General features: G+C 41.5%; 2 protein-coding genes across 7 annotated transcripts in view; one reads left to right on the top strand and one right to left on the bottom strand.

The window, feature by feature from the left end:
• il16 (interleukin 16) overlaps window positions 1-11,521 on the top strand; it is a 104,860-nt gene extending 93,339 nt beyond the window's left edge. For 3 of the 4 annotated variants that reach the window (XM_080729204.1, XM_080729207.1, XM_080729206.1), the window contains 8 exons: window positions 687-801; window positions 2,067-3,286; window positions 3,652-3,821; window positions 4,456-4,621; window positions 7,131-7,232; window positions 8,281-8,530; window positions 8,932-9,057; window positions 11,095-11,521. In XM_080729204.1, the coding sequence (XP_080585330.1) occupies window positions 687-801; window positions 2,067-3,286; window positions 3,652-3,821; window positions 4,456-4,621; window positions 7,131-7,232; window positions 8,281-8,530; window positions 8,932-9,057; window positions 11,095-11,258 (2,313 nt within the window). In that variant the 3' untranslated portion in view covers window positions 11,259-11,521. The remainder of the gene's footprint in view (window positions 1-686; window positions 802-2,066; window positions 3,287-3,651; window positions 3,822-4,455; window positions 4,622-7,130; window positions 7,233-8,280; window positions 8,531-8,931; window positions 9,058-11,094) is intronic. The other variant, XM_080729205.1, reaches the window with a different exon arrangement.
• Window positions 11,522-15,480: 3,959 nt separating this feature from the next.
• stard5 (StAR related lipid transfer domain containing 5) lies at window positions 15,481-23,495 on the bottom strand. Of its 3 annotated transcripts, none has more exons than XR_013962165.1 (7): window positions 23,005-23,495; window positions 22,853-22,902; window positions 21,682-21,814; window positions 19,893-20,010; window positions 19,135-19,228; window positions 18,608-18,878; window positions 15,481-16,996 (listed from the first exon to the last, which is right to left on the bottom strand). XR_013962165.1 is itself a non-coding variant. In XM_080729242.1 (6 exons), the coding sequence occupies exons 1-6, from the start codon at window positions 23,092-23,094 to the stop codon at window positions 18,731-18,733; spliced, it is 633 nt and encodes a 210-aa protein (XP_080585368.1). In that variant the 5' UTR covers window positions 23,095-23,494; the 3' UTR covers window positions 18,065-18,730. The 3 variants fall into 3 exon arrangements, 1 of the variants encoding a protein (XP_080585368.1); XR_013962166.1 differs by having other exon boundaries at window positions 15,481-16,550; XM_080729242.1 differs by lacking the exon at window positions 15,481-16,996 and having other exon boundaries at window positions 18,065-18,878; window positions 23,005-23,494.
• Window positions 23,496-26,764: the final 3,269 nt, after the last annotated feature.

Below are 26,764 nucleotides of genomic sequence, written 5' to 3'. Positions count from 1 at the left end.
TCCCATTCATTGTCAACGCGGAGGTCACGTGTTTTTTTTGTCGTTGCCGTGTCTCTTGGCCAAAAGACAGCCTTCGGTTGAGCTAGAGACACGGCAACGACAAAAAACCAAACAACCTTCCATTGACAATGCATTGGACTCTCCCCTCCCCCCCTCATTCTCAGACTCATTCTCAGACGATACGGAGAAGATGTCTCACACATCTGTGTGAATGCGGCCTTAGGACTTGGATCTTCATGGAACAATTATTTGTTACTAGTTACTGGAGGGTTCTACAGCATGTAATGACGGTACATATACTGTTCATGCTCCAACCATGGTCTTGAAAATATGAGAGTTAATGCAGCCATTACGAGGGATGTATGTGTATAGTGAGCTGTTGAAAAGCCAGGCTGTTTCGTCATGTGAAAGTTGTTTGTTTGAAGTGTGCGAGTGCGTGCATGCATGCGTTTATGTGCATGCATTTTCTGGCCTGCACGCACAAAGTGCTCCTATGGTAATCCCTTTTGCATTGGACTTGTTACAGCTACTGGCTTTTAAGTGACTGAATGGGATTGTCTGCGGCGTTGTAGGCGCATGTTAGATTGTGAGCCATGAGCGGAAGCAAGAGTGTGTTGCTGCACCTCTCTGCGGTTTATTGCGAGAGGAGTGTTCGCCATCACTGCTTCCTGTTTGTGCACACACAGCAGGAAGGAGAGCAAGTGAGAGGAGAAGAAGCCTCAGGGGGAAGTGGAGAGTTCCTCACGCACCCTGTTGAACGTCCCCCGCTGTCACCCTGCACAGAGGACCGGCTCCACAGAGGTAGGACACGTGCTGTTATATCCTATACCAGGGGGGTGGGCAACTTTGATGATGGCGAGGAGGGCCACTATATTTTCACACTCACTCCAGAGGGCCACATTGTATATCGTCGTTGTCGGGTGAAAACCTTGTGTGTCCAAAACCGTTCGTTTTGCATTTACCATTTTGAAAATGATTTAAACTAGTGAAAACAGCCGATCTACAAGCACACAACGCCTCGCGTTGCGAGGCGTTGTGTGCTTGTAGATCGGCTGTTTTCGCTACTTTTGTGCGACGGCCTTGTATGATGAAGTAGGGCTTTACTTTGTGAAAGAAACGTACAAATTTGAAACTTGGAGATACGAGGTTTCCACCCGACAACAACGATATGCTAATGTTATTACCTCTGTATTTTCACTTTTTTTCCTAAATGAATGCCCTCCTTCGTCATTATATGTCACACAAAAGTTGCAAAAATAGCCGATCTACAAGCTCAAGCTTTTGAGCTTGTAGATCTGCTATTTTTGAATTGGAATCATGAAAAGTAACATTTGTATTTAATTTCAAATGCATTTAGTTAATACTTATGTTAACTTTATGAACTAACAAATGCACTGGACATAAAAAAAAGACAATACATTTAATACTAGTCATTAAGCTACTAATATACAGTAGACTGAATTCTTTAGTTTAAAGCGTGTCATGTTTGCATGTTTGGAATTGTAACAGCTGAAATCAATTATATATCAGTATTCCAATATTAACCTGAGGGCCGCATTAAGTGAAGGTGGGGGCCGCATGTGGCCCCCGGGCCGCCAGTTGCCCATGTATGTCCTAAACCTAATACTGAGTGTTAATGTAACCAAATGGACCCTTACAACAATTATGGACGTACTGTACCTATTCCTACAATTCAGTATTCTGAACTTGTTCTAAATAATATGCTGACCTCATGGTTAGCGTTTCAATACGCCAAGATCCCTCTATCATTTTCAGAAGAGATTCTTGCACCAGTATGCAACATCATCAGAAATTGGAACTGGAATTATTTATTGATTTAAAGAAGTTCAGTTATTAAACATTCAGCACTGGGGTCGCACTTGCATAAGCAGAGCAGCAGAGTTGTCTTGATCATTAGCATTATAGTTCAGGATTGTTGACCTGATTGAACATTTATACCAGTAAAGTTCAATTCAAGCAGTGCTCACTTGTTTCAGTTTGGTAATGGTTTTTGAAATGCATGAACTGTCCTACTAGTAGTCATGCTATCTGTGCTCTGTGGACAGGTGATTCAGCAGTCCCGATCTTGTCCCAGGGTAAGAGAGGAGTTCTGAGGAGGCAGCCTCGTGTCGAACAGCACCCTCTACAGCAGCTGCATGATCCGTGGGTGGTTCGCCTCACAGACAGCCCCCCTGGAGATCCAGAACTTCCCTCTGCCACGGACAACACTTCGCCTGTGATACCCCATCATCATCATCTCAGCCCACATCATCAACTCAACATCATCATGAGCGACCAAGAGAACACAGTTGAACACAATGGCACGGCGTCCCCACACCCTCCTTCGGATCCCGATCCCACGTCAACCGACCCTGACAGTCCCCAGGAGGACATGAAGAAGGGGCCCCCACCGGTGGCACCAAAGCCTGCGTGGTTCCGTCAAAGCCTGAGAAGTATTCGAAACGAACGCTCCCCGCCGGAGGCTGTCAAGTCTGTGGATCAGAAGCCTGGGTCAGGAGGACTCAGTAGAATCTTTGGAGTGAACTTACGGTCCACCTCCTCGTCCTCCTCCGCAGCCAACATCTCATTCAAACAGAAGCTCCACTCGTTTGAGACCTTCTCCACTCCTGATAGTCCAGAGAAGAGTGTCAGCAGGAGGCCTGTGGCTCCATCCACCTCCCTTCCTATAATAGAGAGGACACCTGCCAGGGGTGACCGCAGTCCACTCCGACACTGTGTGGCAAGTAAAAATGAACCTTCCAAAGAGATCAATGTACCCCGTGTTGAGGAAAGGGATCATGTAACCTTCTCAACTCCCCTCTGCACCAACACTGCATCTCCTATTCTCGAAGCTAGTGTCTCGGTGGCAGACAATTCCTCCCGTGCTGATCCTCCGTCCCCTTCCCTCGACAACACTGCTGCTTGCCCACCTTCCGAGACGGTCGATGCTGAACCAGGCACAGAGATAAGTCATCCCCAGCCGGTTCTGGTCATCGAAGACGACCTCGATGCCTCATTACCCAGCCAGGAACCAGAGCTTCCACGAGCAGACCACGAAACAGACCAACTTGATGTGTCTGCTGAATCTGATGTACCCTTGCCACAGAGGTCCCACAGTGCAAAAGGAAGCAGTTCTCTAGAAGAAGAAGGAGACCAGAGCCGAGGGAAACAGCCCAGCGTGCGAACGCATAGCCTTCCCTTGAACGCCTCTCCGCCCCCGGACGGCTCCTCCCTGAGCGGCCTCGAGGGCGAGAGTTTAGGGAAAATACTCACTTTCAGCAATCAGGTACGTTGCACCTTTATCATTCTTAATAAAGGGGAGGCAATACAATGAACCCCTAATTGCGATGAGCAGGTTGGTGCCTTGCATGGTTTCCTTCACTGTCGGTGTGTGAGTGAATGGTGAATGTAATGCACATTGTAAAGCGCCTTGGATAAAGACGCTATAGTAACCTCACCATTTAAACTCCGTCAAAATAGCCGAGTTGTAATTTTTCTATTATATAGTCAATGTAGCGTATTACTGTACACTACATGGGGTGTTCGTGTACTGTACTTCATGGGGTATTCCTGCACTGACTACTGTAGTACAGTAGATAACCGTGACTGAACAGTGTATTTCAGGGAATTAACTCTTGTATTTTCCTCCAGATGTCCCATGCATTAATGCGATCGATGCAGTCCCTGCCCATGTCTCCCAGTCCCGCTGGCCGCAGTAATCCTTTTTCCACAGATCCCAGTGGCACTGACTCCAACACGCAGGAGTCAGAGCCAGCACACAGCCCTGGACCAGACAGCAATGACAAGGGCTTTTCTGTCAGGTAAAGCTCAAAACTAAACTAAACTAACTAAACTGTTGTCTGCTGTTGTTGTCCGTTGGCCTCTGTTAGCATTTAAAACTGACACAGAACATGGGGAAAGACAACATAAATGTAGAGAGGTTAGTGGAACTCAACATAGGCCTAATGTACAAAATATAAAGACACTATTCTCTCTGCACAGTCATACAGAATGAACGACATATCTCTTTTAGCTTAGTAGAGAAATGGGTTGAGAAAGATTGTTTCACTTCCTCTTAAGACACGACGGACCAAGTACAGTATATAAAGAAGTTAATTTAGTCTCTGTTATCAAACTAACAGAAGGTAAAACGCACCACAAATATCCACCCTTTGTAGAATTACATCATAGATTACTGACAGTTATAAAAAAAAACATAAGAGGAATGTATAATGTGTCATTATGTTGAGTCAACATCCGGTAGGCCTACGTCATGTGATACACGTGAAGAGCTTGATATACCTCGTTCTGCGCTGTCACACACCAAAAATAGCAGATCTATAAGCTCACAAGTCGCAGACACATTGTGAGCTTGTAGATCTGGTCTTTTCGAATGCACCACACCGCCGTATAAAGTATAAATCTGCATGTTTCTGATATTTCCTCTTTATGCAGCTTGGCCAAACTGAGGGAATGTACCATTGAGCGAGGAGAGGGGGCCATGGTGGAGGAAGCAACAGTTACCTCTGCCTGCGTTCACTCTGCCATCTCAGCTATCCCTTCACAGGAAATACATAGTCTGATCCAGGAAGTCAAAACCATGGATGAGGAGACACTGAAGGTACGTGAGTCAACAACATCGACTGTACCTGTACAAGGACGTTCCATGTTTATGCTGCACCCTTCCTGCACTGACAGTATAGTGCTGCAGATAACTGTGACAACTGTGTCAAGTAAACTGTCTCCTGGCTGTACCTGCAGAATTATTTCCCCCTGTCTGCTACTGCTTCAGCATGCATGTTTACTGCATTATTTGATTCTCGCATCAAATATTTAAATACACATTTTAGTGGACTGTTTAAGTTTAAAACAAGTAAGGCCCTATCCAGCCTAGCAGAACCAACAGTGCCTCTATAATTAAGATCAGGTGTGTTTGGTGGAACATGAGTTGAAGGTGAATGAAATGTCTATTTCGTTTTTGTCTTTAAGCTTAGCTAGATCACTATAGTGTCATTAATAGTTCACTTTGGAATGTATAGTCTTGCCCCATTAGCATAAGACATCCAATGAATGTACTACATTTCAAGAATTGGCTCACATGTGCCCTTTTAGACACTTTGAGCACCTGCTCCTTCAGTGCTCTCTGCACGGCCCTGCTAACAATGAGCATTATACTAAACAGTGGCATACCACTTGTTGATTATATGTCCATCATTGTTTGTATTGAGTGGTTGAGGGGAAATTGAAAGTGAATTGTTGTATATTTTGAGACGAATTAGACTGAAAAGAGTGCGCGGATCCATGTATATTTCTAAGTCTCTTCTGGAGAGGAAGTGGTCGAGAAAACTCAGAGAAGCAGGCAAATGGAGGTTCTCTTCATCAACATAGTCTTACGAAAGCTCACACAGGAGCTTCCCTGTGGGCAGGGGCGTCACACCAAATTCTGGGCCCTGGGTACAAGGATTCACTGCGGGCCCCCCATGAATGTTAACTATTGAAAAATAGCAGATATACAAGCTCACAGGTGCCGCGCTGCGAGCTTGTAGATCTGCTATTTTTGAAAAATCGTGAAAATGTGTGCCAAGAAACCTATGTTTTCATGTCAGTGATGCTCAAACTTTTTCATGTGAAGGACCCCCCCCCATCTCAAAATATTTCGTTCCAGGGACCCCCAGAAGCAAAATTTGAGTTACAAATGTTCACTTAAAAAATACATACATTCAAAGATTTGCGCACATTTTCTGTGAGCTTGTATATCTGCTATTTTTCAATATCTAAAGTTACCAGGGCCCCTCCACCGTGGGGCCCTGGTAACTCAGTCCCACTTTCCTACCCCTTGTGACGCCCCTGCCTGTGGGCAACACCCTGAAGCTTGGCACCTTGAAACTTGGAGAACACAGCTGCATAATTGAGTTAAGCCTATGTAAATATCAGCATTGTGTTACTGTAGTGTAGACTTTAATTCTGACAAAGAAATATATGGTTATTAATAGAGCCAGATTCACATCATATTACAGTACATCATGTTCTAGCTTCAGTAGCAACATGTTTTTGAATTGGATTTACTCATTGAATGTTTGCACACAGCTGTTAGCAAAGAGCTAAATAACATGGATGCACAGCTTTCTTTCTCAACACACTGAACTAATCTGTATGCAGCAGCTGGCTGATGGCGCACACTTTATCTGTTTCTCACTTTGTTGCACCACTGGTGGTCATGAGTTCCTACTTCCTAGTCCCTAGGTGCTTTAGTGGGCACATTGTGAAAACATAGCGTTGCTGTTGAGTATTGTAACATTTAACAGATAGTCTTAATGACAGGATGTAAAGGTATTAGAGGTGTTTTAGATAGAGTGTGTGTGTGTGTGTGTGTGTGTGTGTGTGTGTGTGTGTGTGTGTGTGTGTGTGTGTGTGTCTAGCTATACCTATGGGGACTAAACGCATGTTCACACAGTCACCTGCAGGGGACCTCTGACAGTGTGGGGACAAAATAGTAGGTCCCCACAACGGTTAGGTTTAGGGATAGAGGTTAGGGTAAGGCCACAGGACTTGCATAAAAATGAATGGAAGTCTATGTAATGTCCCCACAAGTGATGTAAATATATATATATTGTGTGTGTGTGTGTGTGTGTGTGTGTGTGTGTGTGTGTGTGTGTGTGTGTGTGTGTGTGTGTGTGTGTGTGTGTGTGTGTGTGTGTGTGTGTGTGTGTGTGTGTGTGTGTGTGTGTGTGTGTGTGTGTGCATGTACGTGGCCTGAAGGTATATTGTAAGAACAAGCTGCTTGTTTCTCCTGGTCAACTTACAGAGCTGTCCTCCAACTCAAAGCTCCTCAAACGCCATCTGGGAGCCATAACGTGCTCACAGCATCTGTTGTTTATTAAGTCATCATACCGGCATCTTTCTTTGAATACACATGACTCTAAACACAGAGAGCGGCTCTGTGAAAAAGATCAGTACATCATGTGCAACAAATACCCTCACCAAATGTTTTCAGATGTTTAAAGCAGAAACATGTCAATACTGTACACGGGCCCGGTGTGGCGAGCCATGGGAGCTGCTCGTTATGCACAGGATGTGGAATATTGAATCACTCATGTTGTAAAACAATCGCTTTCTTTCTCTCTCCTCAGCAACTGGAAGACATTCATGTTGTTATCCTGCACAAAGAGGAGGGAGTTGGTCTGGGTTTCAGTATTGCTGGAGGGACCGACCAGCAGAACAAGGAACCTGTCGTGAGTATAGGAACGCCCAAATCCCCCACTGCTGGTCTTAAAGGAGTAGTTCACCCCCAAAATGACTTTTTTTCTATTGATTACACAAGCCATGGAGACTTAAATGCATGGATATTTGTTTCTTTTTGTCACATTCTTAAGTCAATAATTTGATTATAATAAATGTACCCCCTTTGATTCCGGTAGGGGACCCAAAGACACTTTGGGTCCCCTACGGGAATCAATGGGGGCTTTATTGGCTTAGGGGCTTTATTGGCTTAGCAATGTGACAAAAACTAAAAAAATAGAGTAATCAATAGAAAAAAAGTCATTTTGGGGGTGAACTACTCCTTTAAGTAAAAGAAAGTATACATGATCATTACATGCTTAAACATTCGACAGTTAACGTCTAAAATTGGTACAAATTGCTACAAAACCTGTACAGTACATCCATAATTTTGTGACATAAAGTCTGATAATGATGTACCGTGCATGTTCACATCATGTATACTTATACTTAAAACCATTTTTCTATATTTGTTTTACATTTTTGTGAGGTGAGGTGCCCAGATGTCAGTTACCTACAAAGGCAGAGTGCAGTAACTACGTTTTCGAATTTCACCAAAAAATGTGTTTAAAAGTGTTACAGCTTATCAGCCAAATGAGATAAAGATATAAAAGTGATATTACACTGATTGTACATCTGTTCTTGAGGTAATTGTTCATCCCCCAATATCATGAAGGCTAATTTGACCGTTGGGCTACACAAATAAGTCGGTGTGTCCCAAAACCTAGTTACTGCACTCTGCCTTTGTAGGGCAGGTCGACTCCATTCCGACATGTCGCCACTCCGAAATTGACTTCTTATTTTCGGAGTGGAGACACTTCCATAGGGGTTAAGTTTAGGGTAAGGGTTAGAGATAGGGTTAGTGTCGGAAAGGAGACATGTCGGAGTGGCGGGGTGTAACCCCACCTGACCTGTATCCATTTGAACTCTGCACCCATTCTAAATTAAGCGTTTTGCTTGAAATGTCATCCCTTGTTTCACATCCATCCATCCTCCGTGCAGGTCCATAGAGTGTTCCCTAATGGCCTGGCTGCTCAGGAGGGGACCATCCAGAAAGGGGATGAAGTGCTCTCTATCAACGGGCACACCCTGCATGACGTCACACATACTGATGCCAAAACCACCCTGCGTGACGCCCGTGGCATGGAGCTGGCAGTGGTGGTGGTCTGCAAGAGGCCAGAGGTGGAGGAGGGGAGAGTGGGAGGACAGGTGGAAGAAGGAAGCAACAAGCGTAGCAGCAACAGCCCAACAAGTGAGTGGAGCGGAGCCTAATGTGCACTTCCTTGATAAAAGGACAGTGTTGGAATACTTTACTGTTACAGATAACACCTCCTCAATGATGCAACCAGTAATAAAGCCATGTTATATTTTATATTATTAGATTATTTTCTTGATTCTATGGGTTTATGTTGCTACGGAGGCTCAAATAAATGGTAGAAGATACAATTAACAAATGAGCCTGAAATATTAACTTGGTCTAAAATAAATGTCTATATTTGTATCCTTTGTAGTCTATTTGAACCTGTAGTAAGTACATTCATAAGCTTATCTAAGTTCAAAGGTAGCTGTTATCACATAACTTTAAAGCTCTACTGTAATATAAAAATCATACTTACCATTTGTGTGTGTGTGTGTGTGTGTGTGTGTGTGTAGATGAGCTTCAAGTGCCTGTGACTGTAGAGTTGGAGAAAGGAGCTGGGGGAGTAGGATTCACTCTAGAAGGAGGAAAAGGTTCCATCCATGGAGACAGACCGCTGGTCATCAACAGAATCTTTGCAGGTACACACACATTGGTTGCCCAAATATTAGGTGGCGTACTGTAGTTAAAAGAAAAACACTCACCTGACACCCGCCACTGTAGAGGCCCAGGTTAGTTTCCTTGGCCATCTGGGAACCCATCTTCAAAAAAAAAAAAGAAGGAAGGAACATCGCCCTCTGCTGTTCGGAAGTGTTTGGCTGTGGACAGCCAGCAGAGGATTCATTTTACCATTGTGACTGCACTAGTGATTCCTACTAGTTATATTGTGACTGCACTAGTGATTCCTACTAGTTATATTGTGACTGCACTAGTGATTCCTACTAGTTATATTGTGACTGCACTAGTGATTCCTACTAGTTATATTGTCACTGCACTAGTGAGTCCTTCTAGTTATATTGTCACTGCACTACTGAGTCCTACTAGTTATATTGTCACTGCACTACTGAGTCCTTCTAGTTATATTGTCACTGCCTACTGAGTCCTACTAGTTATATTGTGACTCCACTACTGAGTCCTACTAGTTATATTGTCACTGCACTACTGAGTCCTACTAGTTATATTGTCACTGCACTACTGAGTCCTTCTAGTTATATTGTCACTGCACTACTGAGTCCTACTAGTTATATTGTCACTGCACTACTGAGTCCTTCTAGTTATATTGTCACTGCACTAGTGACTCCTACTAGTTTTCGGGACACCTGCTTAGTCCCCCCCGAGACCAAACAGTAGGGGTTGGCAGTGACAAGGACAGCGGCACTGATGACTAAATTGGGAAGAACATTGAACATTGTCTGCTGTCAGGTGTATGGTTTACTCTATGAACTTGCAATATCCTGTTCCACCAATGAGTCTTGTATATGTATATACATGATTGGTAGTCTTTCACCATCTGGTTTAAGTAATGTCTGTATGCAATAAAGTGTTTTCCAATTATACTGCAATAGAAAAGCAGTGTGTAACCATGCAAAGTTTGTGGACTGGTGAACCACCGGAATGAGATCTTGTGTAAGTGTTATTCGGTGGTGGAAAGTAAATAAGTAGGCTACATGCACTTAAGTACAATTTTGAGGTATCTTTACTTTAATGGAGCCATTGTAAGGGCACGGTCACACCGCACTTTTATTCTACCTATGATGGCAGATTCTGCCAATGCATTTCAATTGGAATGGAGCAGTGTTGTTTTTGACAGCATTTTGATTTAGTTTTAGTCATAGTCTTTTGAATAAAATGTCATTTCGTTTTAGTCATAATTTCAGTCACCTGAAAAGTATTAGTTTTAGTCTAATTTCAGTCGATTAAATATCATACGATTTTTAGCGACTAAATCTACAGTTGATTTAGTCAACTAAAATGCATTTTGGCAGGCCTTGATGGCATCGTAATGACTGACTTTTACACTTGGTTGCGTGCTGAAAATAGCAAATCTACAACTGCGACGCGTTGTGAGCTTGTAGATCTGCTATTTTCAGCACGCAACACCTGAGAGCAACCAAACATAAAATGACTCTCTTCTCCACTAGTCCCTCCCTAACATTTTAGTCTCGTTTTTGAGTGGTGGTCTCACCACTCCTGTGATTCGCTTTCACAATGTTACTGGCTGGCCGTGTATGTCTGTCGCCTGCCCGTGTATGTCTGTCGCCTGCCAATCTGCCATACCTCTCCTGACCAGGAGAGGGACACACAGACCACAAACACGTTAAAGGAGGGGCGCTATTGAGCAGGCAGACCACACACACACACACACACACACACACACACACACACACACACACACACACACACACACACACACACACACACGTATTTGACTCTTTTTATTTGACCACCACTCAGTTCACAAGGTGTGATTTTTATTTTGTTGACGAAATTGTCAATATATTTAGTCTTAGTTTTAGTCATCACAGCTTAGTTTTAATTTAGTTTTAATTTCGTTTTCGTCAGTGAAAAAAACGCAGTCGACAAACATTTTTCGTCATAGTTTTAGTCGACGAAATCAACACTGGAGTGGAGCGGTTTGCTGCCATTTACGGATTTGTGTCATTTTGTAATGTCTTTAGGTGGTGCAGCAGAGCAGAGTGGCCTGCAGTCAGGAGACGAGTTGCTGCAGGTCCAGAGCGCCTGTCTCCAGGAGATGACCCGCTTCGAGGCCTGGAACTTCATCAAGGCCTTGCCCGAGGGACCCGTCACTGCTCTTATCCGGAGGAGGGAGGACACAGAATGACAAGCACATGGAATACCTACCGCAAACCAGGGACGTGCTGGCCATTGGGAAAAAGCGGGACAACTCCCGAACGGCCGGTTCATTCCCGGCCGGTCCAGGCCGGCCATTAGGACAAAAAAATTCATAAAATGTCGGCCTTTGTTCCATTTTGGGGGCTGGGTGGCCAACAAAGTAACTTGTCACTGTCGGGCAGAAACCTTGTATCTCCAAGTTTCAAATTTGTAAGTTTTTCGCAAAGCAAAGCCCTGCTTCATCATACAAGGCCGTCGCACAAAAGTAGTGAAAACAGCAGATCTACAAGCACACAACGCCTCACGGTGCGAGGCGTTGTGTGCTTGTAGATCGGCTGTTTTCACTAGTTTAAATCATTTTTAAAATGACATACAAGGTTTCCACCCGACAACGACGAAATATAACTCATGTAATTGGTAGCAGCAGCGCTATAGAGAGAGATCTCTCTCTATAGCGTGCAATGAGGGCCTCTCCAACTCTTTTTTCTGGGCTGAATCAGGGGCCCAGCATGTCCCTGAATACCGCAAACAGACTGACGCCAAAGACCAAATCATTTACTGTTGTTGGGTGCATTCGCTGATGATAGCAAACTGCAATTTTCTAAACTTGTATCCAAATATCAATCAGTACTGCAGTAACGACGTGACACAAGCCATGTGACGAATCATATTTGTCACCTTTTCTCTCACACATACAGACACCAAACAATGCAAACATCCATCATTTCTGTACACCATGAAGGGCATAATTAATGAATAGCACACTCTACTGTTAAAGGAGTAGTTCACCCCCAAATTGTTTTTTTTTTTCAATTGATTAGTCATGCCATGGAGACTTGAGTTCAATAATATTTTTTTGGTATTTGTCGCATTCCTAAGACAAAAATGTTATTATAGTAAATTTTCCCCAATTGATTCCGGATGGGGACCCAAATGCATTCGGGTCCCCATCCAGAATCAATGGGGGTACATTTATTGTAATCTAATTATTGTGACAAATACAAAAAAATATTATTGAACTCAAGTCTCCATGGCATGACTAATCAATAGGGAAAAAAAGGCATTTTAGGGGTGAACTACTCCTTTAAGTGCACACTGTTGCTTTACTGTGTATCGGAGCTGCCTTAAAAGTCTGCAGTCACCATTCAATTTAACTGTTATTCACACAAATATAAAAGAGAATGAACTTATTTAGCTAATTGTTTACCATGGAGAACTTCTGTAAGCTAGGGAGGAAATAGGAGTATACTTATACAGTATTTTTCAAGTAAAACCAAACACTGTTAAGCACTTTCATTTTGTTGTCAGTAGCTTTGAGTTAAATCCTGCCATCTACCAGTTACACCAAAGACTTAATTGGAATTTCTTCATATAGAGTTTCTTCATATAGAGTATAACACGCAAAAGTATTGTTTTTTATGAAGGATTAAATATGATTTTATAAAACTGTTGATGTAAATAAGATACATCTGCTCTAAAGGATGACAAAAAAAGTAATATAAAACGATCCAAATGTGTGCCTTATTTATCGTGTCTTTGTATGACAATACTTTCCAGATATGGAGCTGTTAGTTTGATATCCGTGATTACTTTCAAATATTGAAGTTGTGGGGAATGCAAATGCACCTGTCACAAAGACTGCTATTTAGTTGTACAGTATAAGTAACGAATAAAATAACGATTAAATATTGAAACTGAGTCAGCTGGGGGAAGACAAAAGGTGGAGAATATGAATTGATTCTTGCTGATCATTTTAATAGTGATGCCAGTCAAATACAAAATGTGTCGGGTACAGTAACAGTACAGAACAGTCCATTTCATGTTCGTTCAAACCATTTCATGTTCGGTCAAACCATTTCATGTTCGGTCCAACATAACAGATTTGGGTCACTCATTAGCAGCATTTGCTCTCGGAAGAATAAAATTACAAACATTACTTTTGACAAGTGCTATTTAACATAATAGGTTGCACACGTGAGTATCAACTTATCAAATTGATGTACCCATAAAGACAGACTGTACAGGTAACTGCCAAAATACAAGAAACACCAAGCGTAAAATGAGTATTGGCCGCCAAAGTACCTTGACCAAGTGTCAGAAACGACAAATACCAAAGAAAGACTTTCAGTGGTTCTGAGAAACTCAAGCATTGTGCATGTTTTACTTTGCCAATTCTTAACCACTTTTCTCCTAATTTAGCCATTATGACAATTCTCTACACATCACATATAATTCATAGATTGTGGAATAGTTGCCTGGCTTAATTCCTCATATTCCTCAACACCCCTGCCCATGGTGCCAACCCCAGCCAATTGTACAACTGAAACTGTATGAGAAAATGTCCTTTAGTTCAGGGTTCGGCAATTAGATTTGGCCTCGGGCCAATTTTTTTTTCGGGCCAATTAGATGGCGGGCCAGAACATTAAATGAAAAAATGAAAGGCTATTTTAATAAAGTCATAGTTAAACAACAATGGAACTCCAAGACAGACTAGACTGCCTTACGAGACATATAGGCATCTGTGATTAAAAAAGAAAAAGAAAAATATATAGACCTATATGAAACAAACTGTTTTCCCCTCTTTCTATTTGCAAATATTGGATTGATTAGTGGAGCCTATAATAATTTTAATGATTACATACTTTTATTTATGTTCATAATTATTATTCCCCTCTTCTTTGCTGCCAGTAGGCTACAACATTACATACATATAGGCCTACACATGATTCATATTAATAAATCACTTTGCACATCTCACAACGCTGTGCAGCACAACGTGAGTTTGTAGATTGAATAATAATAATTTGTAGATTGAGACGGTCCGCAGCAGCGTTCGCTCGCTCGTAGTGCTACCAATCTGTGGGACTGTCAGTATTGTTTAAATAAAAAGTAAAATAAAAATGAATAAATCTCAAAATAATCTGAGGGGCCAGAAATGATTTCTGAGGGGCCAGTTTTGGGCCGCCTATTGCCGACCCCTGCTTTAGTTCTTGTCATTATTTCATACAAGTCATCTAGCTGTGCCAGTTTTAACCCCAGTCTTTAGAAGATAATACCTGGTCAACAAGCTCGCAACATGTGATCTTGTAGATCTGCTATTTTCACTATTCCTCTGGGCTTTGTGAATCTTGCCCTTGACTTCCATATTACAATAAAAAAATAATGAATAAACCAAGGCCACACTCTAGTCTAGAGCACAGCTGAGAACATTCTGAATGACTTTCCCTAGAAGGGGTTAGGTTGTCCAAAGCCGTGTCCAGAAATACTTATTCTAATTCAGTGTTTTCTTTCTAATACACTTAAAGTATATTCTTGGTGTTTTATTTCTATTTTGGCAACTACCTGTACTGCTTTTTTAAGACAATACAGCATAGCAAGTACTAATTTCAGACTCCATTAATTAAACAACAAATGACAAACCTTAGATCAACACATAGTAATGAAACATTAAAAGCAAGCAAGCACACTGAACTTGTAGACAAGAGGTATGCGATTGTAATTTTTCCTTAAGATTACCCCCTTAGGATACAGGGTTATAATTTAAAAAAAGAAACAGTAAAGTAGAAACTACAAAAGAAAAGCAAAAACAATTAGTTCAATTAAAATGTGGTTCATCATAGTACATGTGAAGGATCTGAACCAAAAGGGTGTGTAGGAAGGACACAGCACCAGTACATGACTTTGAATTACTCCTATTCCATCTTTCCATGGTCACTTGTCTACTATGGGTGTTCAATAATTAAGGGTGGGTGATATGGTGATAATTATCGTGGAGACGATACAATGTCTCCACGATATACCTTTTCAGAGATATCGTATGTATCGTGATACAATTGAGGGAGCCTTGTAAGAAATCCTGTTTAATCGTTAATACAGAGATTTGTTGCTGTATTCAATTTAAACCTGCATTTTGGTCTAAATCAGTGGTTCTCAATCTTTAAAATGTTAAGGTCTCCACTTACTCTGACAGTATACAAATGAAACCAAATGGACCCGTAAGGGTCCATTTGGTTACGGGTCCATTTGGTTTCATTTGTATACTGTTACATACTTTCAAATTAGACCTCCCAAAAGGAACCCAGAGAGTCTAGTTTTTAACTAAGTAACTTGAAAAATAACCATAAAAACCAATGTGAAAAAAAATTGTGATAAAATTGTGTATCGTGATACAGCTTGGAAAAATATCGTGATATTGTATTTATTTTTCCATATCACCCACCCCTATCAATAATGTAGTAGAGGTTAACTCTAAATTAACACTTGTGCTAAAAATTGGAGTCGAGCACAATCTGACAAGCATAGTCTGTATAGACAGTCTCTCAAACATTTTAATTTCAAGGAGCCTCATAACTCAGAGTGTACAAATGGTTCCATTTATATAGTAGACATTTGTATAAAGTTGTCAACCCTAGCACTGATGAAAACCTGCTAGGGTTGACACGTTCTTCAACTTAAGACGTTGTGCAGACTTCCCTTCCCTTTGTAATAAATGTACATATTTTAGTTCAGCGCCTGTACATTTTTGTTGGGATGTGCATGCTTCCCTTTGGACCAAGTTTCCATTTATATACAGAGTTACAGGCCTGTAGAATCCATTTAGAACCCAAGGAACCCAGAGGGTCCCTGGAATTTCTAGGATTTATTTTCTTCTAAAGAGATGCTAATACTTTGTCAACAGTATTGACCACCTTCAGTGGTTAACTGTGTCCAGTCATGGCCTAGTTGGGGTGCAAATACCATCCGAGTAGGGGTAACCTACCAACCACATCACTACTACCACCAAGAAAAGAAAAAGCATGCACCCAATGTCCAGGATGAAATCATTTCTCTGCAGTGGCATCATTTGCCTTGAAGTGGAAGAGATGAAAAGTGACATACTGTTGAAAAACGTCTTGTTCTAGACAGATGGCAGTACTATCCCTTTAGTGTCCAGTACAGCAGTACGCATCTCAAAAAAAAAAATACTCCGTAAACTATAAGCTGCTTCCATTTAATTCAGAATTAAAGCCATTCCCTTTCATGTTCTTCAATTAACTCCTTTGTGAAAAATAATGCCATGTTTGATAGAGAGAGAGAGTAGAGTATAGTATTAAAGTATCTGTCAAAAAAACAAGAAAAAAATAAAAGAAAGAAGAAGTTGAGTTGCTGGTGATGAATAGATTAGGAAATAAGAGGCCTTCTTCCATAGATACAGCATCATTTTCTGGAGGATTCGATAGCACTTGTTGCCACTGTGGATGGCAACTTATCAGTGAGCTCATTGGAGTTGATGTGTGGGTGCCTGGGTGGTGGTGACAGACTGGCAGTTGAATAAAATCAGGTAGCAAATAAACTGCCTTTAGTTGGAGTCACCAAAAGTTATATGTGGCAATATTTTCATGGTTCCATATCTAATCACATTTAATAGATTAGCTGGTCAGACAGTGTGTAGTTTTAATAGAAAGTGGAGCAGCTGTATTTTTTTACGGTATTGAAAATCATACCTTCGGGATTTCTAAATACCCTGGTATACCATATTGTTGCACTCTATGTGTAGATAGATATCTATATCTATCTACCTATATATATATATATATGTACACCAACAAACCAATTATCTTGGTTAAAGGTAAGAGACGACAAGTAGCATTTAGAGGAGATCCTATGAGGTATGAGTCACTGTCCCATCCTTAGAAATGTGATTCCATTTTGGAGTCAGTATGATCCATGCACCATGCATGATTTACACTATAAAGGAGGAATGCAGTGGGATTACATGGTTACAGTACAAAAAAGGAAAGAATTCCAGACATTACTTTGAAACACATACAAAATATATATATATTTCTCTCTACTTCACTCGGAGGAAGTATGCTCCCATTAGTGGGGAATTTAAAGGGCCCCCACCATGACTTTTTTTGGTCTTCCCATTGTCTCTTACCGTCGAAAAAAACCCATTCATCAATTTAAGCCTTGCCTTTCATTTCAGTGATTTTCTGAATGGGCGTGTTTGAACGGTACTCTTTTGAAATCAGGCCCTTGATTATGTCACAGGCCCTTGTTTATGTCTCATTTCCTATTGGGCCCCCTAGAGAAGGGGGCAGTACTTTTTGGGAGGCTATATTCTATTGAGACTATACAGTATATATATATGAGGTGGAACCATGAGGTAAAGTGGTATAAAATTGGCTTGAATGGATAGACTCTACATGGATCTCATCGTGGTACCATGCTAATCTTCTCTGTATCGTTCCAATTTTAGCCCAAAGACAGCACCCCGTTGCCAACAAAGGGCATTTTGGTATTGCATCTGAAATGGCTTGGAATTAGAGACAGACAGAACATGACATTTAAATATCCGAGTGGTTGTTTAGGCTAAAACCTGTATAAAACCGTATTATGGACTAATATTTATATAAAATATATTTTTGAAAAGCATGGTGGGGCCCCTTTAAAGATGTAACTGTATTTTCTAACTTTTTGCTTCTTCTTTTTTTAAGTTAGGTTAGGCAAATGCTAGGCCTTGCTCTCCTTGTGGTGCAATTTACAGTGCAGTGTGTATGTTTGCATACCAATTAAGAGGAATAAGTCAAGTGTTTGCCGTTGTGTCTGAACGTAGTAACACAGGAATACAATAATTTAAAGTGCCATTTTGCTCAAGGAGGTATGTGTGAGCGTGAGTGATTTTGAGGAAGAGCTTTTTACAGAATGCATCTATAGACAACAGGTTAAGGCCATTTTGATTCAATTTAAAGTTAACTCAGACACCGTCCCTGGCTCTCAAGCTGTGCAATTAGCCCCCCCCCCCCCCCCAGAAAGACTTTAACCCATTCAGGCCGGGAACACATTTTTGTGTATGAGAGGGGCTTACAGTACATGTACAGTATGTAGCAACATATTTGTTTTTGTAGGCTAATTTCTGATTTAGGCCTAACTATAGGTTAGGCCTAAATGGGGTAAACTCACTCCCCATTTTTCTGCCTGAAAACCCACCTCTTCAAACTACACCTCACCCTCTATGCTCTCCTGTTGCCCATTGTTGATAGATGTGACTGCAGGTGTACTATGCAGATATACTGTATGTCGGCTACTTGTTTACTTATTATGTACAGTGTGTTATCTATAGACATATACAGATTGCTTAACCACAAATGCTAAGAAGGTTGTTTACATAGCAAGTTGTTTATACAGAGATGCTATGATTTGATGTTTACCTGGTGACAGTTATTTGTTCACCTACGTACATGGCTATTTACTCTGTTGTTTGCTGACCTGGGTTCATGGCATTCACTATGACCGCGTTCAGTTTGTACTGTAAGTTGCTCTACTAAAATATCCACATTGTAAACTCCCACTCACCATTGATCTCATACCACCATCAACATAATCCCCAATCCTTGCTGTTTTTAGAGCCGATTAAAATGTAATGGAACGCTGGTCTGACCAGTGACTGGGCCTCCCACATCCAGTCACTAGGCCCAACTAGGACTTGAAGGACTTAACAGCCTTGGCCAGGTTGCTGTAAAACTCAGCCATGCTGGAAGGAAAGAATGAGTCGACCACCGACCGAGGAAGGAAACCACCTAAGTCTGTCTGGAAGAAACTGTAGACCTGCGTTTTGTTGGGCTCTCTGGAAAAAAGTGAGAAGAAAAAGGGACATACTGTAGATATAGAGAGACACACATCCTAGTGTATGAGTGTCTAACTCAATGCTGCCCCCTTGTGTTCAAATACTGTCTCTGCAATACAATTCAAGAAACATTTCTGTACAATTACATAATGTCCCGGCACAAAGACAAATTAAGCTTAGGAGAGTGAGCAATATCGCACGCAAACATACTGCTTTTTTCTGACCAACCTATACAATGCTTGAGTCATGCACTCACCCTGAGATGGGTACGCAGATACAGCCGCATGGGTGGTTGAGGCCCCTGACGTAGCCTGACTGGGGTGGGCAGCTGGGGTGACTCACATTGGTGGCTGTGGGAGTGGAGAGAATGGGGTTACTGTCAATTTAAAACACATAGGGGGCTGCATAACAGATAACCACATGGCCATGTTGTTTAAAAGTAACCGTGATGGTAAACTGTGCACGCAAAATGCTTCACAGTCAGCACCACGCAGTAGAAAAGTATGGTTGCAAGCAGTTCGTCATAAGCACAGGCACAGGCAGCCCTGTGCAGCTTCTCAGTCAGCATTTAAAATGAAGGTTGCAGTTCAGAACAAACACAGCACGGTGCAGGCGTGACATCTTACAAGGCTGACCCACATTTCATTTCACTACACCATCCCTTATCCCAGTTTATTCACCTGCGTATGACAACAATGGTGAACACTTTGTTTTTCGAGTACACCGTGTACAGCAGGCCATGCTCTGTGTAAGGCTTTTAAAGACAAAACGTTAAGTAGACTAAGCACTGTTACCCTCACACATAATGTGTGCTAGTGTTAGTTCAAAAGAAGGCAAACTGTAAAGAGTTAAAGTGCACTGACAGCGTGACAAATGCATTCTAAATATGAAAACAGCCCATCACTGCCTGCTGTGTGGTGCAATGAACCCAGGGAACTCATGCTGTACCGTATCATCTCATGAAAGTAGAACAAACCGTAAAGGTCAAGGCAAAAGGACCAGTCATTTACGCACCGTTTGATGCAATGGTGCCATCTTCATATTGCTTGACTAAAATAACATCTACAAAGTCCCGTGGAGCTATAATGCCCATGGCTGCTGAGGGTGTGACTGTTCGGCAAACAGAGATGTCCTGTGAAAGATGATCGGGAGACAAGTCAGTGTAGTTTAAAAGCCTCGTTCAACAGAATTATGTAATCTCTATTGAAACAACGGGGCGTTTTGTATGTGGAAAAATGTAGTGTTTAAAAGTAAAGAGATGAACTGAAATACTGTCTAGGTGATGGAAAACGGAGTTAACAAATAATGTGACGACGTTAACCACTTATATAGATAGTTCACCCCCAATTTTTTTTTTTTTTAATCCTTTAAAAACTTGAATTCATGGATATTCTTTTATTATTTTTTTAGTATTTGTTGCATTCCTAAGACAGAACATGTATTATAGTAAATGTATTGATTCTGAATGGGGACCCAAATGCATGGGCCTGGATGGGGACCCAAAAGCATTAGGGTGAGAATCAATGGGGGTAAATTTACTTGACCCTTGACCCTAAATTTACCCCCATTGATTCTGACCCAAGTGCATTTGGGTCCCCATCCAGAATCAATGGGGGTAAATTTACCCCAATTTTTTTCTTCTTCTTAGGAATGTGACGAATACAAAAAACATATTATTGAACTCAAGTCTCCATGGGGTTAGTAATCAATAGGAAAAAAAAGTCATTTTGGGGGTGAATTACTCCTTTAAAGGGATAGTTCACCCCCAAAACAACTTCTTTTTCTATCGATAACTCACCCCATGGGGACTTGAATTCATGGATATTCTTTTTGTTTTTGTTGCATTCCTAAGACAATAATTTGAGGAGACTCTTAGGGCCCGTTTACACTGCGTTTTTGCAACGAGAATTCCGCAAAATGAAAAGTCAGATATGCCTTCCGTTCAGACGACAACGGCATTTTCGGGTGGTTAAAAACGGAACGAAATAAGACCAGAATTGGAAAAGCTTACTCTCCTCTTCCCTGGCGTCACCGTGTGAACAACAGAAACGCAAGAAACAACAACACATGTGGGCAAGCCCCACCCTGCCAGCGTGTGATTGGCTGAAAGACTTGCAATCAGCAGTCCAACACACTACAGTCCTCTTGAGCCACATTCGGAAGCAGAAGCAGTCCCCTGTACTGGTCAAAATGTACTATTCTGAATTTCGGTCCATAACGGCACATAACTCGGTAACGGCGCTGAGTCAGTCTGTATTAGTAGGAGAGGAAAAGCCTTGCAAATAATGAAGTAGAATCGTCTATCAGTGCGTCACTGCCACCTAGCGAAATTACATGGACACTACATCATTTCGGATTCATATGAACACTGGATTAAAAGCAAAACGCAGCGGCGATGTGCCGATGTCCCGGGACCTCGCCGTTTTCTCTACAGAGCGTTGCCGTCTAAACGGGGTCTGAAGTGTCTCCATAGGGAACAAAGCAGGCTGTCTCCAAAGGGAACCACTGCTGGACATCAAATTATTGGCTTAGGAATAGGGACAAAAACAAGTCATTTTGGGGGTGAACTATCCCTTTAAACTCTATAATTTGTCACAGAACAGATAGCTTCTATGTGTTTGATATAACAAATTATTAATTGTGACTATAACGCTAGGCTTAATGTGGTTAACCTAACTGCAACGACAACAACAACAAAGTATCAAGAAATCATGTGAAATAATGTCGCCAACCAATCATCGAGGCCGATGATACACGAAAGAAGAACAACAATCATCACAGAAGAATGAAGATTCAAACAAACCTCTCTAACTTGCTCCAAGAGTTCAAACCTTTTGACATTGTTGTCCCACTTCACTCGCAGTCCTGCGGGCGATGGCTTAAGACACTCCCACACCATGTCTGTGCTCCCACTGATCACCCCTTCTCCCTTGTATCTACAAGATGGGACAGATAACACTGAGTGGGGATAGATTGATGATGATGGGGCAGAACTCTGGCCTAATCAATTAGAACAGGGGTCTTCAACGTTTTCAGGCCAAGGACCCCTTAGTTGAGAGAGAGATGAAGCAGGGACCCCCACAACCTGTTCAGAGATTCCATATAGTTTCATCGTTTGACAGCACAATCATCAGTGTATTTTGGATTCATGTCAATTTGTGTTTTCAGATATTTAACCACTTGAACCGTCAATACAATAAACTTTACCTTTCACTCTGTACTTAGTCTGCTCTTTTTCCCCTCTACACCAAACCTTTTTGCGGAAAATAGCCGATCTACAAGCTCACAACACCTCGTAGCGCTTGTAGATCTGCTATTTTTGGCTACAGTTCTCAGAATATCGACACTAGGGTTCAATTTGTTAATATAAAAAGGATTGAAAGATTTGTAGGACCCCCTGTAGTAACACTGAGGACCCCCTGTTGAAGACCCCTGAATTAGATTAAGGTATTCGGAGACAGGCAAGTGATTAACATATTGGTATTCGACTTCAATGTAGATTTTGCTGACATTTGCCCGGGCTTTAAAGTTGACCTACAAAATAAGGGGGTGGTGCTTGGGCAGCAATTTTGTAAACCTGAGGTTACTGTTGACACAAGAAGTAGGCTACAGTATGGTCACACACAGCACACCCATTACACAAATAATAGCAACACTTTACAGAAATGTCGACTATACAAACACGTGGGGACTTCATTGATTACAACTTGAGTACATTTATGACTGATTAAATTAACATTTATTTTACAATAACAATTGGGGTCCCAGAGGAGAAAAAAAGGTTGAGAAATGAGAATCACTGCTATAGAGCTGTAAAACATCTTCTCTTATGGGGGTCCCTGGCATATTTTTTTTTTCAAATGGGGGGTCCGCAGGCTAATAAGTGTCAATTCGGGGGTCCTTGACATGAAAAAGTTTGAGAACCAGTGCATTATGAAAGGGGAGGGGGGGCACATTTAGATTTGTATTCTCACACATTGCCAGGGAACTCAGTGGAGGGACGCCAGGACACAATGACATCATTCTAGAAAAGAAAACATCAGAAAAATTCCCAATGAGAACAACTTTGTGTGGGGAGAAAACATGTCACTGTGTTCACGAGAATAAAACAGCCGCGATCATTTACCGATTTCTTGCAGACTTTCCACCCGGTCTCGTCCTTCCTGTAGCTCTGCAAGCAGTCAGCCACTGCGCTGGCTTTCTCCTCAAAATCCATGATGACAGTCAGTGCCAGGCTGCTGCTGAGATGTGCGCGATCCACTCACAGATGTGTGGATGATTGTAGAAGGATGCCTCCGCTTTTAAATAATAATAATCAGGGCAACAGTTTAGCGAAGCAATCCTGCAGCACTGGTATTATTTATAGCTAGTAGCGATCAATCGGAGCCAAGGTGAGCTTGCCCTGATCTCCACTAGCTAACACAGCTAGCTGAAATGAATGAACTTGACGTGGAATGCACTTTGCATCGTAGATCTGCAGTAAACCAGCAAAGGTCTAAATGCAAACGCTAGAGATCAACACTATTAAAAGAAAATAACAACCGCGGCATTTTCAGCTAGCTTTCGGGGGAAATATATCTGGCTCCAGCGGCTGAAATGTAAGCCATATTTTACAGTATTTCAAGCCCTTGCAATTTAAAAAAGAAAAATGGAAAACTGGCTTCTTCCCATATACGGTATCTTCTTCCTATATGTTTGACGCAAAGGCTGCTGGGAGCTGTAGTTAAATGAATGAACACGCTTAGCTACAAATCCACAATCCAATCAAGATGATAATTTGTTGATTTAGTACGGAGAAAAGTAGGCTACTCACATTTTGTTAAGTACCATTTTGAGATACTTTTACTTCACTAAAGTAGGCTGTCCAATTTGCAATACTTCTACTCCACTACATCTCAGAGGCAAATATTGGACTTTTATCAACATTTATTTTAACATTTTAGTTACTAGTAGTAGTTAGGCCTACTTGAACATTTTGACTATTATTACAAAACATTACAACACTTCAGGCAGCCATTTGAAAAGAGCAGATCTACAAGCTCACAATGCTTCACAATGCGATGCGTTGTGAGCTTGTAGATTGCCCACTTTCAAAAGATTTGTAGGCAAAAAAATAATAATCTGCATAATCAAAATCTTTCTATTTTGGTAGGCCTACTTCAAACATTTTGATAGTAATACTTTGTACTTTTTTTATTTATTATTATTATTATCACCCTTACCCTTATTATTATTATTTTAATCGCGAACTTTAACTTAAATATCAGTGTATTTACATTGTAGTATTTATATTTGCTTGTAGATCTGCTATTTATGTTTTGTAATAATAATCAAAATGTACAAAGTAGGCCTAACTACTCCTAGTAACTAAAAAGTTAAAATAAATGTAGGGTAAAAGTGCAATATTTGTTTCTGAGATGTAGTGGAGTAGAAGTATAAAATATTGCAAATTGGACATAGCCTACTTTAGTGAAGTAAAAGTACCTCAAAATGTAGTTTAACATAAGTACAGTACTTAAGTAAATGTACTTAGTTACTTTACACCACAGTTTAGTACAGAGCTCAGTCAGTACCAAAATGTCTTAAGCTTTGGATCAAGAAGGTCATAATTATGACCATCTTGTATCAAGGCTACAACTGTCTCAGGAATCCACTCATTTGTGAAGGAAGAACAGCTGAGGTGATGAGACTCAACTTGGACACAGCAGAGAGCAGGTGAATATTGGAATTTACTCAACAAGCTTATGATTACATGATGGGAGTAGGCCTACACATGCTGTGATAAAAAATCAAACCTCGGTTCGAAGTGGAGCGGTGAATCTGAGCAGCTATACCCTGTGTGTGTGTGTGTGTGTGTGTGTGTGTGTGTGTGTGTGTGTGTGTGTGTGTGTGTGTGTGTGTGTGTGTGTGTGTGTGGTGAGTGTGCCTGGCCTGCACAAAACAGCGCCCCTCTTTAACTAGTGTGTTGTGTGTGGCCACTCAAGGTATTGCCAGGCTACGGACGGACGGACACGGCCAGCCAGCCAGCCAGCCACATACCCACGGACATACCTGTCTATTGGGAGCGCTTTCACCGCTCCAAAAATATGGGCTATTGGGCATTGTTGACTTCCTAAGAAAGAATGTGGCATTAATGTCTTGGAGTTTAACAAGCCATTTAGGCCTAGAATTATTGAATGCGTTAACCAGTGAAAAATAGCAGATCTACAAGCTCACAGCGCGGCACCAAGTGCCGCGCTGCGAGCTTGTAGATCTGCTATTTGTGAAAAAGTCGTGAAAATGTGTGCAAATCTTTGAATATATGTATTTTCAAAGCGAACGTTTGTAACTCAAATGTTGCTTCTGGGGGATCCCTGGAACTAAATATTTTGAGATGGGGGTCCGTGGCCAAATAAATATAATTTTGGGGGTCCTTCACATGAAAAGGTTTGAGAACCACTGACATAGTAGGCTAGTCTCTCAAGAACAGACTAACTGAGCTCCAGTTAAGTGAAAAGGACCTTTTCTTTGACGATGGCTGGCCAGATTGCTGACATAGAAACATGGGTTTTTCAAAAAACCTTAGAAGGATTCAAAAGACACTTATAGAATCGGGTCAAAATTCTAATTTTCACGATTTTTCAAAAATAGCAGATCTACAAGCTCACAGCGCGGCACAGCTCGCAGCGCGGCACTCCGTGCCGCGCTGTGAGCTTGTATATCTGCTATTTTTCAATAGTTAAAGCATAAAATAATGATACACAATAATGTGTACCCGTACGGTTAAATAGGCTATCACGTAGTTATACAAACTGGTTTGCAGCATTAAATGTCAAAACTTTCATAGGCCACATTTTGGAAGTCCAAGAAGTTGATTGGGAAACCATTCCAATTGTTGCATTCCCAGTTAAAATGTTTTACTGCAGTTTCACAAGGTTAGAGTTAGCCATAGAATGGCTGTGATAATGTATGTAATATCACAGCCATTCTTATTTTTAAGATTTGTCTTTGGGCTTTTATGCCGTTATAATAGTAGACTGACAGGAAATGGGGGGAGAGATGGGGAGTGACATGCGGCAAAGGTTGTCCGGATTGGGAATCGAACCGGCAACACCGCCAGGCATCAATGCCTATGGCAGTAGGCACCCCAATATAACAGTCATTCTAGGGTTAGATCAAGGTTGGGCAAGATTTATTTCCAGAGGGCCATACTAAGTTCGATAAAGTGAGTGAATACACATTGAAACATACTGCTGAATTATTTTAAAACTACATGAATTTGGTAGACGTGCTTTTTTTTTGTATCATTCTGGTGTAGACTCTGGCCTTATACAATAAAAACGATTACATAAAACGATCCACTTCAATGCCGTATCGACTATAAATGTAGTTATACAGTATCTTAATTGCAACTGAAGGTTGCATTTTATTGTGACCGAAGGTTGCAGTTTAGTATCTGAAACGGCACATGCTGACTACGTCTGGACGTCTGGACGTGTACACTTTTGTACGGTCTATGGGTTTGTCGCTCTGTCAACACTGTGATGTCAGGGGAACCACTCTTATTAAGAGTGTTTCCCCTGACATCACAGTGTTGACAGAGCGACAAACCCATTCTGTTAAGTTAACAGAATGGGCTCTGGCATCATGCTCCGACTTCACTGTGATGTCAGGGGAACCACACTAACAGAATCCCCTTTATGCCCATATATGGAGTTCCCTGATGTCATCAATAATAAACCCATATCTATAACAGGACTTCATAGGGGATTGCCCAGGCCCATCGACCACATACTGTATGTACCACACTAACAGAATCCATATATGGCCAAGACAGATTCCAAGCCCATATCTGCGTGGCTGGTTCTGCAGACAGGGATCTCCATGTATGGGCATACCAGGGATTG

This window comes from Nannobrachium achirus, assembly GCF_963921795.1.
Source record: "Nannobrachium achirus genome assembly, chromosome: 7".
In the NCBI taxonomy this organism is placed as follows: domain Eukaryota; kingdom Metazoa; phylum Chordata; class Actinopteri; order Myctophiformes; family Myctophidae; genus Nannobrachium; species Nannobrachium achirus.
Note: the sequence above shows the minus strand (reverse complement) of the source record. Positions and strands in the feature narration are given on the sequence as shown.